Source organism: Muscardinus avellanarius, assembly GCF_963383645.1.
Source record: "Muscardinus avellanarius genome assembly, chromosome: 1".
NCBI classification, from domain to species: Eukaryota; Metazoa; Chordata; class Mammalia; order Rodentia; family Gliridae; genus Muscardinus; species Muscardinus avellanarius.
This window is the reverse complement of record NC_137786.1, coordinates 222879544-222901848: the sequence shown is the minus strand read 5'-3', so window position 1 is coordinate 222901848 and position 22305 is coordinate 222879544. Positions and strand designations below refer to the sequence as shown.

At 33.0% G+C, this 22305-nt stretch overlaps 2 protein-coding genes across 2 annotated transcripts; both read right to left on the bottom strand.

Annotated features, from left to right (window-relative positions):
- Window positions 1–6184: 6184 nt before the first annotated feature.
- Window positions 6185–7126, bottom strand: LOC308259929 (olfactory receptor 8K3-like; the record flags this gene model as incomplete). Its single annotated transcript, XM_080691269.1, has 1 exon — window positions 6185–7126. The coding sequence occupies one exon, from the start codon at window positions 7124–7126 to the stop codon at window positions 6185–6187; it is 942 nt and encodes a 313-aa protein (XP_080547395.1).
- A 12061-nt stretch (window positions 7127–19187) lies between these two features.
- On the bottom strand, window positions 19188–20138 carry LOC308265343 (olfactory receptor 8K3-like; the record flags this gene model as incomplete). Its single annotated transcript, XM_080698995.1, has 1 exon — window positions 19188–20138. The coding sequence occupies one exon, from the start codon at window positions 20136–20138 to the stop codon at window positions 19188–19190; it is 951 nt and encodes a 316-aa protein (XP_080555121.1).
- Window positions 20139–22305: the final 2167 nt, after the last annotated feature.

Here is a 22305-nt window from a genome sequence, read left to right as displayed (position 1 = left end):
TGTGAGCTCCATTTCTCCCTTGAAAGAAATAGAATTAATACTTGTTACAGTAAAAATTTTAGTAACAAGTAGGGCAGGGGGGCACATGCCTGTCATCCCAGTACTTGGAAGGCTGAGATTGGAGGACATGGGTTTGAGAACAGCCTCAGTATTTTATCAAGACCTTGTCACAAAATAAAAAAGAAAAAATAACAAGGGCTGAGGGTGTAGCTAGGAGGTATAATGTCCATGGGTTCAATTCCTTATGCCCCCCCCAAAAAAAGTATAGAAAACTATAGTGTAACAGAGTCAAGTGTAATGACACACATTTGTAATCTCAGTACTTGGGAGGCTGAGAAAGGAGGATCGCAAATTCCAGGCCAGCATCAGCAACTTAGTGAGGCCCTCTGCAACTTAGTGAGACCATATTTTCAAATGAAGAATAAAAATATGACTGGTGGTCTAGCTTGGTGGTAGAAAATCCCTGTTCCACCCCTAGTACCACAAAAAAAAAATCATAGTGATGCAATCCCTGAGTTTGCAATAAAAATAAATATTTTTATCACACGGTCTGTAAAGATTGCTTTATGTAATTTAGACCTAAATCAGTTATATTGCTGCTAAGATTGAGACTACTTGCTATCCTACTGAGACTCAAAGCACACACCTTTTCTATTTTAAAAATATGTAAGTATATATCAGATTATATTTTTAGAGAAATATATGTAGCAAATAAAATAAAACAGCTTAAAACTTACCAGTAATTTTTGTTTCATTTTATAATTATGAAAAGTTAAAAATAAACTGCATAGGAAAAAAAAACACCTTTACTGTGAAGATAATAAAATATTATAGTGTTTTCTTACCTGTTTTGAAGTCCTTAAAAGAAACAAATTGCTTTTTTTTTTGTTTTTTACTTATTTTTGTACTTTCATCGGCTCATTGTAATTATACATTATAGCAAAGTACAAAGTAATGTAAACTGGCCTCCAAATTGAGATACTCTTGTCTTACCTTCCAAAGTACTGTGTTGACAGGCATGCATCACCACTCGTACCTGGTATAAAATTATATACATAAAACTTAAGTATGTTTAAGTAATAGTATAAGGCTTTTCTTTCTTTTTTTATTCTTTTTTGTTTTTTGTATGTACTGGGGATTGTTTTAACTCTGAGCTAAACCCCAGCCTTTGCTATTTTTTAAAATTTGAAACAATTATCTCTCTAAATTGCCATTGCTGGCCTTGAATGTTTGAGCCTTCCATCTCAGTCTTCCACCTACTGTGATTCTGGGAGTATGCTATTGCATCAAGATATCATGATGCTTTTTCAAATATGCTTCTGCGCATCGAGCTTTTCAACCCATGTGATAATATTAAAGAAATTAACATAAGAAACAAAAAAAGTCCTACTTCTGCCTGTGCATTATTTAGTAGTAGAAAGCAGAGAGACGCCGATAATTTACATTTGCCTTGGTTTCACCATCAAAGTGGAAGTTTTCAAATGTTACTGGAAAATTGTGGATATTTGTTAACACCCTATGTCACATGAAACATCCCATTATTTACCTGTTGTGAAAACTCTCTTGGCTGTGACATATATGTCCTACAAGGCCCAGTGAGAAAAAATGTATGTGTTTCTTAAAAATCTTTTGAGACTTGGGATTCCCGGAAGAAATCCCAGATAATCTGCTAATTATCTCTGAAGTATTTGATACCTCAACAAAATGCCATTAAGTTATTCACTAATTGTCAGAGACAATTTCATTCACAGGTGTACCAAAATCATGGTTTCGAAGCTAAACAGAACACAGGTGGATAAAGAAAGAGGTCTATTACGAGGGAATGGCTCATACAATTATAGAGGCTGAGGAATCTCATAGTTGCTGCTGTTTGCAAGGTAGAGGTCCCCAGAAGCCTTTGGCTTGTTCCAGTCTAAGCATGAAGTCTTAATGACCAGGGGACCCATTGTCTAGAGATACAATTAAAGACAAAGCCCTCAGAAGTTTGGGTGTTAATGGCTGTTGATAGGAGAAGGTCGATATTTCATCTCAAGCAGAGAGCACATTTTTTCTATCCTCTTTTTGTTCTACTCTGAGCCTCCCCGGGTTGAAATGATGCCCATTCACATCAAGGATGGCTAATATTTTTAACAGTCTACTGATTCAAATGTTAATCTCTTCTAGAAGTACTTCCTCACAGACATACCTAGAAATAAATTTTATTTGCTATCTGGGCATCCATTAGCCAAGGGAAGTGGATATATAAAATTAATCATCGCATGTCTACCCCTTTATCAACCCAATAACTTCGTGTATCTTCTTAAACCATATTTTATCTCAAAGGAGGTGCTGAGGTCCCTTTGTGTCTTTACAAAATATAACAATATCTTCATATTTTTTCCATTTTGAGAGTAATATCTATGTATGAACCAATTTCTGGTTCACAATTATCTAGATGTGCTTTTTCCATGCTCTTCTCTATACAAGCAATTCTCTGGCTACTATCTATGAGCTGGCACTTTTAACATATCTGGCCAGTCTCTCTAAAAAAATTGCACAAACATATCATTTTTCTTTTCTTTATTGGCCATTGTAATCATACATTTTAATGGCGTACACGATAGTAGAGGTAGACACGCACACATCACTCATTTAGCCCTTCCCCAATTCCCATGCCATTTCCTCCTCTCTCCCTCCTTCTCATGTTTGGCTTAGTGATTGATTTGATATGTTTATGAATATACATCATGTACATTAGGGAATTGCCCTCTTTCCCCCTTCATAGATAAAGAATGAAGAAAGAGAAACAATAGATGAACAAATAAAGGTTTTTACATCATACTCTAGTGAAAGAAGAAAAGGTATGACTGGAGGACTTTTTACTTTAAAATTGATTCTACTTCATTCATAATTTAAATAAATACAATCATACAAAACTGCTGCACAACAAATCAAGGCATATTATTTGTCCTCTTTCATTTAAGATATTGTATTATGAAATGTATTTATCAACTAATATTTTTAAAATTTTTATTGGTACATTGTAGTCATACATCATAATTGGATAAAACACTTGTGAAGACATACATGCACATATCAACCAATTAGCCCTTACCCATCCCTCCCCATCTCTTCTTCCCGTGCTTAATTAATTATTGACTTTGATATGTTTAAGTACATCATGTGCTTTAGAGAGATTCCCTCTTCCCCACTCCCATCCCCTAAGTTAGGTTGCCTTATTTGCTTCTCTATAGAATCTCCCTTTTCACCTAGAGTTTCTCCTGTTACTCATTTCTCCCTAGCTTTTGCATATTAGGGAAAGCATCTGATTTCTTATTTTTTTGTGACTGACTAATCTCACTAGCATTAACTTCTCCAGTTCCATCCATTTCCCTGTCAATTATGTAATGTTTTTCTTTATGGCTGAGTAAAATTCCATTGTTTACATATCCCACAGTTTTGTAATCCATTCATCTGTTGATGGACATCTTGGCTAATTCCATAGTTTGGCTATGGTGAATTGTGCAGCTATGACCATAGATACGCATGCATTAGTTTGGTAGTTTGGTTTCCTTTTTTTGGGGGGTAGATACCCGGAAGTGGTATTGCTGGATCAAATGGTAACTTCATTCCCATTCTTCTGAGGATCCTCCATACTGCATTTGATGATATTTATTCTGCCTATCCATGAGCATGGATGATTTTTCCATCTAAGATCTTTAATTTATTTTTTCAATGTTTTATAATTTTCTTTGTAGAGATATTTTACCTACTTGCTTAAGTTTATTCCTAAGTATTTTATTTTTTGTGAGAAATCCTGAGTGAAGTGTTTTCTGAATTTCTTTTTCAGTGGATTTATGGTTGGTATACAATGGATTATGGTGGTGATTTTTTAAGACTGATTTTTTTTAATCCAGACACTTTGCTGAATTTGTTCTATAAGCCTTTTGTTGGGATTGTTGGATCTTCTTAGTATCATGTCATCTGCAAATAGTGAATATTTGGGTTCTTCTTTTTTCGTACTCCTTTGATTTTCTTTTCTTGCCTTAATGCTCTGGTTAGAGTCTTTTTGAGTCATGTTTTTTCCTTTTGAAAATCAAGACTTAATTTACTTTTTAATTTTATTGGTGCATCATAATGATATCATAGCCTATTTGTCTTTCCCTTCTCCCTCCCCCAGTCTCCTTCAACTATTCTACTAGTTTCTCCAATAAGTTTCATAATGTATCTTTCCTATTTTATTTATTCTCAATCTTCTATATGTGAGAGAATACATGTGGCCCTTGATTTTCTGAGTCTGATTGATCTCACTTATTGTGATATTCTCTAGTTCCACCCATTTTCTTAAAGATGAAGCAAGAAAAATATTTAATTTCTGATGTTGCCCAATGTATCATATTTTTTGCTGTGCCACTTTCATTTTTGACAATATATTTAAGAAATACTTGCATAACTTAAGTAACAAAAGTTTATAAAATGTTTCAACTTTAGGTCTCCAGTTTGCATTTATGATCCATTTTATGTGAATCTTTGCATGAATTATAAACTAGAATCCATTGTTCTGTAAATGATGCCACTGATTTCAGTAACCTCCTTTTATTGAAATAAATATTTTCAATGTTTTTTACACTGTTCAGTTTGTCATTATTTTTTCAGTGCTACACTGTTTTGATAACTGAAGCTTTGCAATAAAACTTGGAGTAATTTGCTATTTATCTTACTGCTTCTCATACAACATATTTCTTTTTAGAAATTATATATGAATTTTTATGTTCATATATAATTTAGTTTAATTCCTAAGATGTAACAAAAATATGTGATTTTTATATGGATATGTATTCATACAGGTGAGAAAAGTTGTGTTAACGCTACTGAATAATCTAGCAAGTAAAGATGATATATTTTTATTTATTTTGTATTTTTAAAGGCTCTGTAACTATTTAAAATTTAGCTTACCACACCTCTGTGTTTTATGTTTACCTTTAATTGTGTACAACTTTGATGCTTTTGTAAAACAGGAATTTTGATTCCTATTTTTTCACTGATGATATGTTGAAATATAATTCCACATATCATTTTTTGCTTAACAGTGCTGAATTGATTATTTTATGCTTTTATGGATGCATTATAATTAGGCATCATATTTTCAAAGCGGTACATAAGTACTTTTTATAAAGCCAAGATGCTTATCACTTCTTAACCCTTTTGCCACTCTAGTCTAAACCTGTGTCCTCTTCTAAATAGTTAATAACTTCAAGATTTAACAATAGTCATAGTTATCCTCTCACACTGTTAGATTTATCAACCAAAAATATATTGCACCAATCTAACTAAAATTTCTACAATAGTTCCTTGATCAGTCTGAATATTGGGTAAGTTTTACAATAGCCTACGTAGTCTTACTGGTACAGTTCTATGTAATAAATCTATCATTACCTTCATTAGCCTTTCTCTTTCTAAGTCATATTTTAAACATTGACCACATTTGCCTGTACCATTCATGAAAACAATGACCACTTTGCTATGTAGTAGTCATGACTTTACAGTTCTTTCACTGGAATAGTCTTCACATATCTAGCTGTATAAAACCCTTTCTCAGTGCTTAATTTATATAAAAGCCATCTTTTCCAAGGTCTCCCCTGACAAATGCAGTTACAGTTAACTCCCATCATAGCAGTATCTTCCGGACTGCTTTCATTTTGCTCAATATAGCTATAATACTATCTCAGTCAATTCTATTTACTGTAAGATTTAGAATAAAAACAGGTATTTTGACTGTTTCACTTAAAGGTTTATGTTTATTAAACACATGCATCGATTTATTTAATGCCTATTAAAAGATGTTTAATGCTTTTTTCTGTACTAAGCAATAGAGGGAAAACGTTGAATGGAACACACAAAGCTTTGGTCTTTAAAGAAAAAGTTTATTGGAAGAGAGATGAAAATGGACTGTGAGCACATATAAGAATGTCATCAAAGTTGAACCTAAAACTGTATGAAAATAATATCTGAAGTAGGTGCAGGGTTTTTAGTAATCTGTGAGAGATAGATTTCTTTAAGAAAACTTATTACATTTCCTTGTTTCTATGACTATTCCATATTGATTCTAGCCAATCCCATAAAGACAACAGTACAGGGTTAAAGAAATACAAGTTAGAGTATATGTTGTCTAACCCATAATTTCTTGTTGCCATAGCCCATGATGTTAAATTTTAAGTAAAACATTTGCACACTTTTTCCAGGTCCTATGTAGAGCATTCTTTACCTCTTTATTCCTCAAACTGTAGATCATGGGATTAAGCATGGGTATTACCAGAGTGTAAAATACAGAGGCCATCTTATCAGTGTCAAAGGAGTGACTGGATTTGGGATGTACATACATGAAGAACAGAGTTCCATAGAATACAACTAACACTGTCAGGTGAGACCCACAGGTTGAGAAAGCCTTGTACCTGCCTTCTGCAGAATTCATTCTAAGAATTGCAACAAGAATCAGAAGGTAGGAGACAAGGACTATCAGAAGAGATGAAACTAAATTAAAAGTTGAAAAGATTAGAATTATAAATTTGATTTCATGTGTGTCTGAGCACAGCAAAGATATCAATGGCAGACTATCGCAATAGAAATGCCTGATGACATTATGCCCACAAAATGATGAGACAAAAATTTTTATTACAGCCAATAAAGATAAGAATACACTGTACAGATAAGGTATGGCCACCAGCAGCAGACATAATCTTTGTGACATGATGACTGTGTAGAGCAGAGGGTTACAGATGGCCACATAGCGGTCATAGGCCATTGCTGAAAGTATATAAACTTCACTGGTGATAAATAGGCTGAAGAAGGAAAGTTGGATAGCACACCAACTATAAGATATTGTAGGTTGGCTCACAACACAATTTGCTAACATTTTGGGTCCCACTGCTGTTGAATAACCAAGATCTGTGAAAGCCAAGTGTCTGAGGAAGAAGTACATGGGTGTGTGTAACCCAGAATCTATTGATGTGAGGATGATCAAGCCCAAGTTACCAACAACCGAAAGCATGTATACAATGAAAAAGAGTCCAAATAATGGGGCCTGCAGCTCAGGAAAGTCTGTGATTCCCATTAGAATGAATTCATTGAGCTTTGTGAGATTGTCCATCCAGAACACTCATAAAGCCTACACAGGAAATAAATACAAATTAAGAGTTATTTTATTGGGAACAATGGAAGAATGTGTGAATTCATGTACTCCTATATAATACTTATTTTATATAAGTGTGTATGTATACTATATATGTATATATGTATGTATATGTATATATGCATATATATATATATGCATATATATGCATATATATATGCATATATATATATATATATATCATAAGCTTGTTCTATGTCTTTAACATCAGAATTTTGACATAAATCTTGAGGGTTGAAAAAATAAAACTTTAAAAAATTAATAACATCATCATACAGTCTAAACAATTAGGTACTCTTCCATTAAATACCTAAATGTGATGCATTGCTAGTGAGAAATAAAGTAAAGCCAAAAGCATCTCAAAACAGCATCAATTTCACTAAATAATTTCATTTCAATTTCCACAGAAAAATTTGTTTGAAAGCATGTCATTCATACTGCTCAAAATTGATATGTTAACTACAATATAAACACTGTACTTATGAGAGGACAGATAGCATCACAATAATAAAAGAACATAATATTACAAGGTATGAGTTTTGCCTTACTGTTTGAAGTATTCTAATCAAATATTCTTATGTTAGATACAATTAGTATTTTAGATGTTACTTCTAGCTTATGGGCAATACAAGTGATAGAGAAATATAAAAATGCCACTAGATAATTTCTATGAAACATTGTAAAAGAGAAATAAAGTCATTTATCCTAAATCTTTTCCATAAAATCAAAGAATGATGCACTTTCTTCTCAATCTATCTATGAAGTCTTAATTTCCCTGATTTTGAAATATGACTAATATACCCATCATCAGATAGGAAAGTTACAAGCATATATCCCTTCCTAATATGAGTGAAAAAATCCTCAGTAAAATACCAGCAGCATATTCAAACGTTATACTTTAAGATCATATGAGATTTAACCGAAACATTCAAGGAAATTTTAGCAAATAAAAGTAGTATAGCCAATTACTAGAATTAATGAACAACAACAATAAAAAACAAAAAACATGGGTATCTCAGTTGATTCAGAAAATGCATAACAAAAAAACAGCACCATTTTCTTGTAGATGAAAAAATAAGGTGACCAAACTGAGGAGGATGGGAGTGGGAAAGATGGAAATTCTTTAATGTACATGATGTACTTTAACAAATATATCAGAGTTAATCACTAAGCCAAACATGAGAAGGAGGAAGGAAGAAGAAAACAGGGCAGAAATTGAGGAAGGGCTAATTGGGTGATGGGTACATGTAAGCTTCTACCATCTTGTACTCCATTAAGATGTATGACTCAGTGCACCAATAAAAAAATAAAACTTTAATATCATTCACATAAAAATGAATGGCATTCATGTAAAATCTATAAGAAACATTATACCCATTGATGAAAGATTGAAAGATTTTTTTACCTAAGAACAGGAACAAGACAATAAAGCCAAATTTCATTATCCATTTGGCAGAGAAGATACATAGCAAAATCAAATAGAAGGCACATAAATTAGAAAGGAAATATAAAATAATCCTATTTATGAGATATGCTCTTTTATTAAGACAATTCTAAGGAAGTTATACAAAAATGAGAAAAATAACCTTTAAATATAGTCAAGAAATTCATCCAAATTGCAGTATAAAAGATCACCGTATGAATATCAGTTGTATTCTGTACACTTGTACTGATTTAATCTGAAATGGTAAACTAAACCAACAACTCACCTCCCTATTATATTTAAAACATGAAATACTGAAAAATAAAGTTACACAATAAAAAAAATTTGCACACTGAAAACTATAAAAGAGAGGTGAGATACATTAAGAAAAATATTTTTATGTAAAGAAAGACAACTTGGGATGAATGATTGGAATCTTATATTGTTAAGTATTCGTACTCTTCTTAATTGATTTTCAGCATTCACAAGTCTCTATCAACTTCCCAGTTACTGCTTTGGAAGAAATAGAAAAATAAATACTAAAATACATGGGAAATCTAAAGGGCCATCAATACTTGAAAGGGCTAATTGATTTATGTGTGCATGTATGTCTCTGCCATTTTGCACTCCATTTAGATGTATGACTACCATGCATCCATAAGAAAATTAAAAAAGAATAAAGTTGCATGATACCCACTTAGTCATTTCAAAACTTACAGTAGGACACAGTAAAAACAACATCAAAAGTATGGTATTGGCAAAATGCCAACCATTTCAGCTAATACTATGGAATATAAAGAAAATAAACCTATTTGTCTATGTCTAATTGATGTTAAGATCATTCAGTGGAGACAAAATAGTTTCTGATACCTGGGATCCTTACATGTGACAATGGGCTAATATCTAAGATATAAGAAATTCAAACAAGGAATATAACACACACATAGCCAAACAAACCCAAATTATACATGTATAACATCCTTATGGACAAACTATATTAATAGACATTTCTCAAAAATGTATATGCCAGTGTTGTATGCATGTAGGTCTCTATCACTCAGAACTTCATGCTTATGAGGGACTACAACGAACCAATATAAGTATATAAAAACAAAACTAAAAATATACAAATGTCCTACAGACATAAAAATAAATGTTCATGAGCTTTAATTATCAATAAAACATAAATTTAAATGAGAAGATATCACCACATTCCAATAAGAATTGCTATCAACAAAAACACCAAAGATAAAAGTGTTGGTAAAGATGTAGAGAAAATAAAACCCTTGCATAAATTAGAACATCCATTATGGAAAAGAATGTTAGATTTGCCCCCAAATAAAATAGAGTCAGAATAGTATCCAGCGTTTGTATTTTGGACTTATGTCAAAAAGATTTAAAATCAGTATGCCTGTCTCCTGTGTTCATTGAAGTGTATTTTCAATAGGCAAAATATTGAAACAACCTAAAAAAATCTCTCGATAGATTAATGGCAAAATATACTGTAATATACAATATAATAAAATTTGGCCTTAAAAAAGAAGAAAATATACTTTTTTACAGCAATATGGGTAAATATGGACGAAATTATGGTAAGTAAATAAGAAAAGCACAGAACTTGTGTCTCGCGCATTATGTAGAGTCTGTAATAGTGGGACTCATTTAAAAAGAATAGAATAGTAGCTACTAGATGCTGGTGAGTGGGTAAAGAAACATGGGGGGTGATGGTCAAATGTTAAATGGTTTAATTAGAGGGTAGGAATAAGCCATGTGATCTGTTGCACTATATAGTTAATAACCCATGTGATATCTATTGCATTGCATAGTTAATAACACTGTATTACATATTCCAAAATTCCTCTTTTTTTTCTGTACTGCTGGAGATGGAACCCAGAGGTTTTCTATCTTCGGACTACACTCCCAGACCTATTTTCCATTTTATTTGGAAACAGAGTCTCACTAAGTTGGTGAGAGCCTCACTACGTAGCTGAGGCTGGCTTCGAACCTGTGCGATCCTCCTGTCTCAGCCTTTCAAGTACTGGGATTACAAGCATGTGCCATCACGCCTGTCTATATTCCAAAATTTCTAAGAAAGCAATTTCAAATGTCATAAGTATTTGAGTTGATAGATTTAATAAATCCCTACTTTATGCATATAATATTACTATGTACCCATATATACAATTTTAATTTGTCAATTTGCAATAAAATAATTGTATAAAAATGGGCAAAGAACTTGAACACATATGTCTCACTGAAGTTATACAATGGTCAAATCTTTTAAAACATCCTTTCACATCAAGGACTACTTGATTACGTTTACTTTCATGTTATCCATCTTGACAATATAAGTGTTATATAATCTTTCAATTATAAGTACACTTTGTCTGTTTTGTCTATATGTTTTCAGCTTAAAATCATTGTGTAATGTTAATTCAGATTATTTTAATTTTTACTACTTTTTCTTAAAATGAAAGTTTTCTTTTTTGCATCACTAATATATCCCATAAAATAAAATGGGATTTCATGGCCACAGAGAAAATATCGCAGAGTGAATATTCTTTGAGTGATTTGACTCAAGAATCTGAATTGTAGTTTCATGAAAAAATGTATGGAAGTAATCATCAAGCTATGATAATCTCTCGTCAACTATGACTTGAAAATCAATGATTTTCTGATATCCTTTCCTGTCTATTGTTGACACATTCTTGACCTATTTTCAGAAACTGAATTAATTTTAAAGTTGATGTATTTAAATGCTTATACATAGCAGATATTAATTCCTTATTTATAGGAAAAATAGGAGCAAATACTCTAATAATCTTTAGAATTCTACATAAAGCAGTTAACTCATTGTATATGACTTTGTTTGTATATACATTGCTTGTGTGATGACTAAAAATGGCCTTTGTTTAACATTTTTAAACCTGTTTTATCCAAGCCCTTCATTTATACTATTATATTAGGTAAAGTAGAGAGGTTAAAAAACTTACTTGATTCCCAACCACACTCCTCGCTCCTAGTTTGCCCAATGTGGCTTTGCCATCAACACTAGAATTGACAATAAGTATATTTTAGACTGTGAGATGAATAAAACGTGCATTTATATACATTTTTGAGACTATCAAATAAGATTAGAAAAATGAGTTTTTTTCAAAGAGCCACTACATGAATGACTGGAAAGAAAGGTCTGTTCTGAATATACCTGTTTCACATTCAAAGCCTTGTAGGTGAGGAAAGAGGTATCGCTCTCAGTAATCAGATGTGCTTGGTGTAGTGGAAGCTGTATAGTAAATGGGCACTTTACAGTTTTGCTTTAACCTTTCTTCCAACTGGAAGTGGTGCCTTGAAAATTATACAGATCCCAGCTTGAGGTGGTGGCACATTCCTCTAATTCCAATACCTGGGAGGCTGAGACAGAGGATCCCAGATTCAAGGCAAGCCTCAGGTACTTAATGAGATCCTGTTTCAAAATTAAAAAATAAATAAATAAAAGAGATAGGAAGTGTAACTCAGAGATAGAATGACCCTGGGTTCAATCTCAAGTACCCAAATAAAAAATGATATTGATTCCTGCAATGATATAATTAAATTTGTGAGACATCAAATACATATAGCATATTTGCAACAGTAATGTGGGAATAAACTATTAATATAGTTCATTTGATTAAGAGATAACTGGAAATCACTATAGAGATCTATTACTTGAAGCTAAAAATACTGAGAATAATTCTGACTAATTTCTAATGACAATACTATATTTGATTGAGGATTTAAGAAAAGGAAAATAATTATAAAAATCTTGAAAACTTGTTGGTTTCAGAAGTTGACTATAATTTTGTTTTATTGATTCAAAGAAGATCAAATTACTACATGGCAGACAACATCTAACTTTCTTGCAAGATTACAGTACAGATGGTTCCAATATTGTCCTCACCCAGACACCTGGATCATGAAAACAGGGTGTTAAAAAGCTGCGAATAAGCCAGGCTTGGTGACACAAGCCTTTAATCCCAGCATTAAGGAAATGGAGACCAGATGATCGTGGTTTGCACACAGCCTCAGCTACTTAGCGAGGCTCCTTGCAACTCAGTAAGACCCTGTTTCAAAAAATGAAAATAACTAAAAAATAGGGCTGGGGGTGTAGCTCGGAGGTAGAGTGCCCCAGGATTCCATCCCCAGTAACCACCCCCCCAAAAAAAAAGCTGTGAATAAATTGTCTAGTTCAGAGATTAGAAATCATTGAAGAGACTCTGAAACTCTAGGGAGACATTATAAAAAGAAAAAGAGTTATGGTCTACCTCACCTCTAAGGAGGAATCTTCCCAGGCTCCCTGTGAGCTCCTGACATAACTCAATAGGAATCATTTATGCATTCTTTTTTCCTTCGAGATTTTCCCAGAGGAAAGGGTGTGCAATTTGGTAATTATTTCTGAGCATTGAAAAGCTTCAAAGAAAGCAAATGGGATACCTGCTAATTAAACAGTACACCTTTATGTCCCCATGAAAATAAAGTCTTGTTACATCTCTCTCCTCTAAGGATTGAAAGCATGCCTCATAGAATAGTCCTCCCAAAACTACAAAGCAAAGAATTTCACCAGTAAAAGTATAATAAATGCATCAATAAAGTATATTAAAATATGTGTTTTGTTTAAAAAGGTGTCTTTTCCACTTATTTAGTGGTTCCTAATAAAATATTTCCCAGTATTTTGATATTTACATAAATATATATAAAAATACATATATATATGTGCACATGAAAATGCATGTGTATATGAATATATATATACATATATGGATTCAAATTTAATATTTAAATGCTATTGTGTTATACAGTGCGTTTTTTTGTCTTTTTATTGGTGTAGTTTATATTTTTGGTGACATACATGCACACAGCTCTTGGTGGCCTTTCCCCTGATTCCACCCCAACTTCCCCTTTCCCATACAGGATATTGAGACTGGCACTGTTATTTTTACATATATACATAATATCAATGTAACGAATACCTTTATTGATCCTCCCTCCCCTCAGTTTCCCCAAGCCACATCCCTGGCTCCACTGAGGTCTCTCCTTCATTGTCTGAAGTCCTTCTGGTATCCCAGTTACTCTCTACTTTCTGCATATGAGAGCAAATATATGACCCTTCACTTTCTGTGACTGACTAATCTCATTCAACATAGCATTTTGCAGGTCTATCCATTTTCTTGAAAATGACATAATTTTCTTCTTCATTAGTACTGAGTAGAGTTCCATTGTGTGTATACCCATAATTTTGTAATCCATTTGTTCATGGACACCTGGGTTGGTTTCATAGTTTTGCTATTAAATTGTGCTACTATAGCATAAATATTTATACATTACCATTATTGTGATATTTTGTTACATGTATACAATGTATAATGGTCAAATTAAGGTACTTGGTATGTCTATTCCCTTAGTTCTTTAAAATAACTTAATAGAATGATTATACATATTTATGGCATGCAGTGTGATATTTTAATACATGTATATAATATTTACTAATCAAATCAGGGTTATTACAGTTTTCATCTCCTTAGTGTCTTTTTTATATTCATTCTTACAGCTCCTTTCTCTCTAAAATACAGAAAAGGCTGGGCATGGTGGCACATGCTTGTAAGCCCAGCATTTGAGAGGCTGAGACAGGAGGATCGCAGTTCATAGACAGCCTCAGTTACTTAATGAGGCCCTTTGTAACTCAGTGAGACCCTGTTTCAAAGTAAAGAATTAAAAAATAGGGCTGTGGGGGGCCACTCAGAGGTAGAATGCCCCTAAATTCTATCCCCAATATCACAAAAATAAAATATAAAAGAGGTTATTATTGACCATAGTCATACCATCATGATGTAGAAGACTATAATTTATTATCTCCATCTAACTGACTTGTACTCATACAACTTCCCTTTATCTCCCTTACCCCACCTCTCACTGCCTTATTAATTACTATTGTACAGTCAGATTGACTTTGTTTAGAATCTATACATAAAGAACAGCATGTGATATCTGTGTCTGACATTTCATTTTATGTAATATCTTTCTTTTTAAATTTTTTATTGGTGCATCATATTCATACATCATATTGAGGTAAAAAACTTGTGTGTACATACATGTGCACATCACTGATTTAACCCCTACCCAATTCCCACCCCATTCCCTCCCCATCCCTCCTTCCCTTGCTTGGCTTAGTGGTTGACTTCGATATGTTTAAGTGCATTGTGTGTTTTAGAGATTTTCCTCTTCCCCCCTCCTTTCTCCTCCTTTAGGTTGTCTTGTTTGCTCCTCTATAGGATTTCCTTTTTCATCTAGAGTTCCTCCTATGACCCTTTTCTCCTTAGCTTTCACATATTAGGGAAAGCATCTGATTTCTCATTTTTTGTGACTGACTAATCTCACTTAGCATCATGTCCTCCAGTTCCATCCATTTCCCTGAAAATGATGTAATAGAGTTTCTCCATGAATTTGCATTGAGTGTTGTGACACTTTTTTGCTGAAAAATATTTTATTCCATATCTGTACAATATTTTCTTTATTCATTCCCCCAATAGTAGATACCCAGGTTGATTCTTTCTGTCTTAGCTATTGTGTATAGTGTAGCCGTAGTCATGGGTATGCAGGTGTCTCTCTGTATGGTTATTTGGTTTTCTCTAGTAGTGGATATCTGAAACATCTAGTAGTTCAATTTTTTTTTACTTTTTAAGAAAACTCAATTCTGTTCTACATAATGACTATACTAATTTACATATTACCAACAGTCTATAAGAGCTCACTTTTCTCTATATCCTCACCAGTCTTTATTAGTTTTTACATTTGATAAAAACCATTCTACCTGGGGTGAAAAGACTATACAACTTGTAAACATAAAATATGTTTTATAGGCTTTCAATAGATATAACTTGCAAAATTCAGTATGTTCCCTTCTGTTATATTCTAGTTGTCAATTTCTTACAAATTAATAAAATTTTATAAGAAACCTATTTATTTTGTCTTTTAACTGACAATCATATTGGTGATATACCTAGACTTTCAGATGTGAAATCTATCCTGAACTTTTGCTTACATGGAGTACTCCAGTTCCTGTGTCTAAAGAATAATGAAAAAATAATTTTTTACAATTGTTTCTGTCCCCTTATTTTTTGGAGAATTGATTTTTTTGTTGATATCAGTTTGATGAGAACCTACTATCTCATCTTTCTGCATGCCTTTCTCTCTTCCTCCTTTTTATTCTTCATTGTTTTCTCTTTGATTTGTTTGGTATAAAACATTGTTTGATTGTGAATTATTTATACATAGTTATTTTAATGAGCATTTGAGTTGTTTTCATTTTAAGTCTATACTAGCTACATCTCCCAACAACATTTTATCATTTACAATCCAGGGTCATAGTTAATCAGTAATTTTTAAATGAATAATAGAAAAATATATGTAATAAAATGTATTATTTGTAGAACATATATGCCCTCAAGCTAGACAATATTATTCTTCACATCAACACTCTGAACTCTTTGTCAAAACAATTTCTAAAAGACTTTTGTATTTTAAAAAATGTTTTGTTAAGTGAGATGAGTCAATCACAAAATGTGAAGGGTCATATGCTTTCTCTCAAGTGTAGAAGGTAGGGAGTAATCCGGATACCAGAGGGACTTCAGATAATGGAGGAGGACTTTCAGTGGAGTCAGGAGATGGTGTAAGAGAAAGGGAGGGGGAACAGAAATAATCAATGAAGAAAATCACTTCCATTGACATTGTGTACACATGTGAGAATACCAATGCTCATCTAAATATTCTGTATGAGAAAGAGGAGATTTTAGAAGGAGACAGGAAAATGCCCACCACGTTCTGTGGTCACATATGTCACCATCATTGTGAACCTCATTATGCTATTAGACTATGATACACCAAAAAATGTATAAAATTTTTAAAAATTAATATTTTGGGCCATAGAAAAATTAAGAGAAATGTATAAAATTCTCTCATATATGGGATAATACACTGTCTAGTTTTTCTAGAACCATTTGTTAAAAACATTGTCTTTGTCAAACAGTAGTTTACTCTGTGTATGTAGTTCTACTTGTGGGCTCTCTATTCTGTTCTCATGATTCTACTTTTATCTGTTCTTCTCTAATCTTTCCCATAGACCTTTTTGTCTAATGACTCATCACTAAAGCCCTGTCATGATTACTGCAATTCTGTAGTAAATTTTGAACTTGGGCGTGCCAGTACTCTATCATTGTTTTCTTTAAATATTTGTGTTCTTTATTCTGGGCCTTTTGCATTTCCATGAAAATTTTATAATTAGTTTGTTGATAATCCACAAAATAACTTCCTGTGATTTTTATTGGGATAATATTTGTAAGTCAGTTTGAGAACTGACCTCTTAACTGTAATGAGTCTATCTCTGAATATAACTTTCTAATAAAGTTCTTTAGCTCCTTTCATCAGAATTTTATAATTTTGTAAATTTATTCAAAGACTGTTTTTATTTTTATGACTAGAGATTGAATCCAAAGGAATTCTACCACTGAACTACATCCCAAGCCATGTTATTTTTTTAAACATGGTCTCACTAAGCTCCTAAGTTTGATATCTAACCGTCAATCCTTGTGTCTCAATCTCCAAAGCACCTGGATCACAGTATGAAACACCATTCCCAACTTCTTTACACAGATCTTCTTGTGTTATTACTTTTGTGGTCTTCTAATCTAACTTGTATTGTATTTTTTATGATTTCTTAATTACCGATATTTAAAAACACTATTCACCTTTGCACATTAACCTTGCATCCTGTAATCTAACTGTAAACTTTTTTGTTCCATTAGTTCCATGAGACATTATTTTTATTAATTCTGTTGGATATTCTATTTCTTCCTTCCTAACAAAACAGATTTAAAATTTTATCCATCTGATGGAATATGATATACTATTTACTCAATAATTAATTACTTTTGAATAGGTTTAAGTATTTTTGGCTCTTTTGATACCTTCTTCTGTTAATAATTTCTTCATATTTTTGCTCATTTTCCCTCTGTAGATTGTCTATAATCATAGTGGTTTTAGGGTTTAGAATTTGTGGGTTTTGGTTTGTTTTGTATTTTTTTTCAGTAACTGACTTCAGCATTTTGTTTTTTGTATATTTTGGAAATCTACTTACTGTGTGTGTGACCTAATCATTCTTCCATGGCATACTTAGAAAGTAGACTGGGTTATTATATTTGACTGGTTTTGTGGTTTTTATATAGCATTATTTATTTTTATGTTATTGTTTTGTACCATATTTGTGATATTTTATAACCTAGCTTAAAAAGGCATTAACTAATAAGTCTTCCAGAAACCTGGTGTTCTATATTTCATATTTAAAATCTAAAATGTTTTTTATTTACTATTATTATTATTATTTACTTTTTATTGGTGCCTTGTAGTCATCTGTCTTAATGGGGTACAAGACAGTAGAGGCATACATGCACACATCTCTCATTTAGCCCTTCCCCAGTTCTTATCTCATTTCTTTCTCCCTCCCTCCTGTTTGGCTTAGCAATTGACTATGATATGTTTGTGAATGTATGTCATGTAACTTAGGGAATTTTTCTCTAAGTGAAATTAGTCAGTCACAAAAAGTTAAAAAAAAATTGGATGTTCTCCCTAATGTGCGGAAAATAAGGAGAAAATTGTTTCTAATTCTTTATGTAGAGGAGGAACTCTACATAAAGAAGTAGAAACAATAGATAAGAAAATAAGTCAACATAACTAAAGGAGGTGGGAAGAGGAAGAGAAAAATTCCCTACTGAAATGTTTTTCAATTAATTTTTGAAATTTTTAATTTTTTATTTGATGAGTACTTATACATCAAGGCATACAGCATTATGTTATGATATAGGTGTAATACGTAAGATGGCTAAGTAGATTGTCTTAAATTTACTCCCTCAGTATTTATGGTCAATTAAATTTGTATATGGTGCACATAAATCGCTAAGGTTCCTTGCTTATATAGTAAACCTAATTGAACTATTTAAGTGTACTGAAAACCCATTATTTTCTTAACTACAATACAAAGATTTTGTTTAAAATTAAAGTAAAAATTACATATGGGAATCTGTTTCTGAAATTTTTTTATTAATTGTTATATCCATACATGTACTGGTGTCACAGTTTTAAAAAATAATGTATTTTTAATTTATTGGTGCATTGAAATCATACATCTTGATTTGGTACAGGTTGGTAGAAAAATGCATGCACACATCACTCATTTAGCTCTTCCCCAGATCCCACTGTATTTCCTCCCTTTCCCCTCCGATCTATCATTTATGTATCTAATTAGAAAAACCCACATGAAGGCTTCCCTTCAGTTGTAACTTAAGTATCTGGCAATGCGAGAACAGAAACGTAAATTTCAGGCACTTACATAGAACTGGAGGACAAATCAGGGTGAATAAACAAAAGACAATCAGTATTAATATGTTAAAATAAGGAAAGATTTCCTAGTTTTTCTTGCCTTTTCTGCATGGTATTTTTCAAAGGCTTATTACATGTAATAAGTGGTTGTCTGTCATCTGATTTATTATATATAAACATTGTATATTGCACTTAAATAGAAAATCTGCACATATTTTTCCACAGTCTGTCCAGGGCACCTTTTACCTCTTTGTTTCTCAAGCTATAAATCATGGGATTCAGCATGGGTATCACCAGGGTATAAAATACAGAGGCCATTTTGTCAGTATCAAAGGAGTGACTGGACTTGGGCTGCACATACATAAAGAATAGTGTCCCATAGAGTATAACTACCACTGTCAGGTGAGAACCACAGGTGGAGAAGGCCTTATGCCTACCCTCTGCAGAGTTCATTTTGAGAATAGCCAGGAGGATTAGAATGTAAGACACAAGGACTATAAGAAGTGAGGAAACCAAATTAAATGCTGAAAAGATCAGTATTATCAACTCCACATCTCGTGTGCCTGAGCAAATCATAGTCAACAAGGGAAGACTGTCACAGTAGAAATGACTAATAACATTAGAGCCACAGAAGGTTGAAGTAAAAATTTTTATGGTGGTTATCAGAGAGAGGAAGGCACTATAAAGATAGGGAATTGCCACCAGCACCCAACAAACCCTTGGTGACATGATCACTGTGTAGAGCAGAGGGTTGCAGATGGCCACGTAACGGTCATAAGCCATGGCTGCTAGAACAAAAAGCTCACTAATAATAAACAGGATGAAGAAAGTTAGCTGTGTGGCACACCAATTGTAGGGGATTGCATTTTGGTTAGCTACAAAATTTACCAACATTTTGGGGCCCACAGCTGTTGAATAACCCAGATCAATAAAAGCCAGGTGTCTGAGAAAGAAGTACATGGGTGTTTGAAGCCTGCTGTCCATCTTAGTGAGGATGATCATACCCAGGTTGCCCACCACTGAGGTTACGTAGATGGTGAAGAACAGCCCAAAGAAAGGAGCCTGCAGATCAGGGCGGTCTGTGATTCCCATTAGAAAGAACTCACTTAACACTGTAAGATTCTGCTTGTCCATCCAGGCCATTAAGAAACAAAACTGTGGGAAGAATCATCAAAAGCCATTCATTGGGTTTCAGAAGGTACCACCTGTAAAATTTTAGTATAAGAACCATTATGGTATGAGATAGTTTTGGGCAAAGGAGATTGATCCAAGGAGTTGCTTTAACACTGAGTTACATGCCTGGCCCTTTTATTTTTTTTATTTTATACTTTGATTCCTGCATTATAATTATACATGACAGTGAGGTTCCATGTGATGCAAATATGCATGCATAGAGCTGTTGGTGCCTAGTACTTTAAATTAATTAATTAAGTCATTCATTCATTTTAAGACAGGATCTCACTAAATTCCCAGGTTAGCCTTAAACTTGTGCTCCTCCTGCCTCAGCATCTTTCATAACTGCAATTGTAGGTACAAACTATCACACTTGACAGAGGGAGGGAGAATTTAAAATGATTCCTCTCCATCACTGAACCTAGAACCAAGTTTAGAAAGCATTGCTGCATTATGATTTTATTCCTTTGATCTAATGGAGTCTTGCTTTATATTCGGGTTCCGGACTGTTTTGCTGCCATTTCACTAATGTAGAAGTCTACATTATAACCAAAATTCATATAGCATTGATATCAATTTATAGAAATTATAATCCTACATTCAAATTTTGATACTTTTCAAAATGACTAGAAGAATATGAAATTACCAGCACATATAAATGATTACTGTTGGAGAAGACATAAGTACTTATTATCCTGATATGATCATTACATGCTGCATATATGTGTATTAAATTATCAAAATGTATAGCCAATTGGGTTAATCTCACATTGGACTAAAAATTAAATTTTGAAAAACTAGAGATATAAGTTATCACATTATCAGAGTGAATTGGAGAGGTAGCCATTTTTTAATTTCTACTGATGAGTGAAGCTGTGTATTTGTCTTTCTGTGTCTGATTTATTTCACTTAACATAATGACCCGCTGTTTCATCCATGTTGTTTCAACTGATTCTCCACAAAATTGTGAATTTACTCTAAGCCTTTTTGATCAAAATCTTACAATAGAACTTGTAGAATTTGACATTTTTTTACTATGCATGTAAAAATGTAAATGATAAAATAATTACACAAGACATACCTGAAAATGATGTGTGATTCCAGATGTTTAAGAATTCTACAGCTAGAGATCTTTAAAAAATATGACTTTGGCACAAGAATGGGTGAAAACACCGATGTAACAGAACATGGAAATCAGAAAAATAACCCATGTTTTTACTAATTTTAGTGTATGACAGAGGTAGCATACATGCACAGTACAGCAAAAAAGTCTATTCAGTAAATGTACATAGGCATATCATTATCAGTATAGAAATTACGAAATTGGATGCTGTTTAATCCATTTTTAAAAAAGCCTGTACTCATGGTGGACATACAGAACCATGCAGGTTGAAACCAGAAAATTGAATGTTTGAGGCCAATGCCATAACTTAGCAAGACCCTTTTTCATAATAAAAAATAAAATAAGAAGGGCTGGTGATAGAGCTTAGAGCTAAAGTGGCCTTGGGTTCAATTCCCAATATCACAAGAAAAAGAAGGAGGAAGAGGAGGAGAAAGAAAATTAGGTTATATTTGCCCACAAAGTGTTTCCAAAATTCTGCTCACAATATTGACAAAATATGTAGAAGACTAATATTTATTTGTAACAACTGAACAAAAAAGATGTAAAAATCTAACACTTTAAGTTAAAGAAACATTATAGCCAAGGAAAGAAATAATCCAGAGAAGTCACTGAAGTTTGGAAAGTTTGATAAAGGTTTCCACTTCAACATCCACTGCATTCTAGGCTCACAAATCCTGGAGAAGCTTCTGAAATGCAATTGCACCCAAAGTGCTAAGTTCTCTCCGCTTTACCACGCCCCTTATATGAATAGTCAGAAACAGATATCCTTAGCAGCAAGTCTGACCCTTACCTGGCAGAAGCACAAATTCAAGAGTGACATCAAGGATGGGGAATGGACCTAAAGTCCAAGGATGGGAAATGGACCTAAAGTCCAAGGATGGGGAATGGACCTGAAGACCATGGATGCTCTATTATATATGTGGAAACAACTCACCTCATTCCAATGTTCTATACAACTTTGCAAACAGCTACAACTGAAATAAACAAGTGGGTTAAAGTGAAAATCCTGTGTTT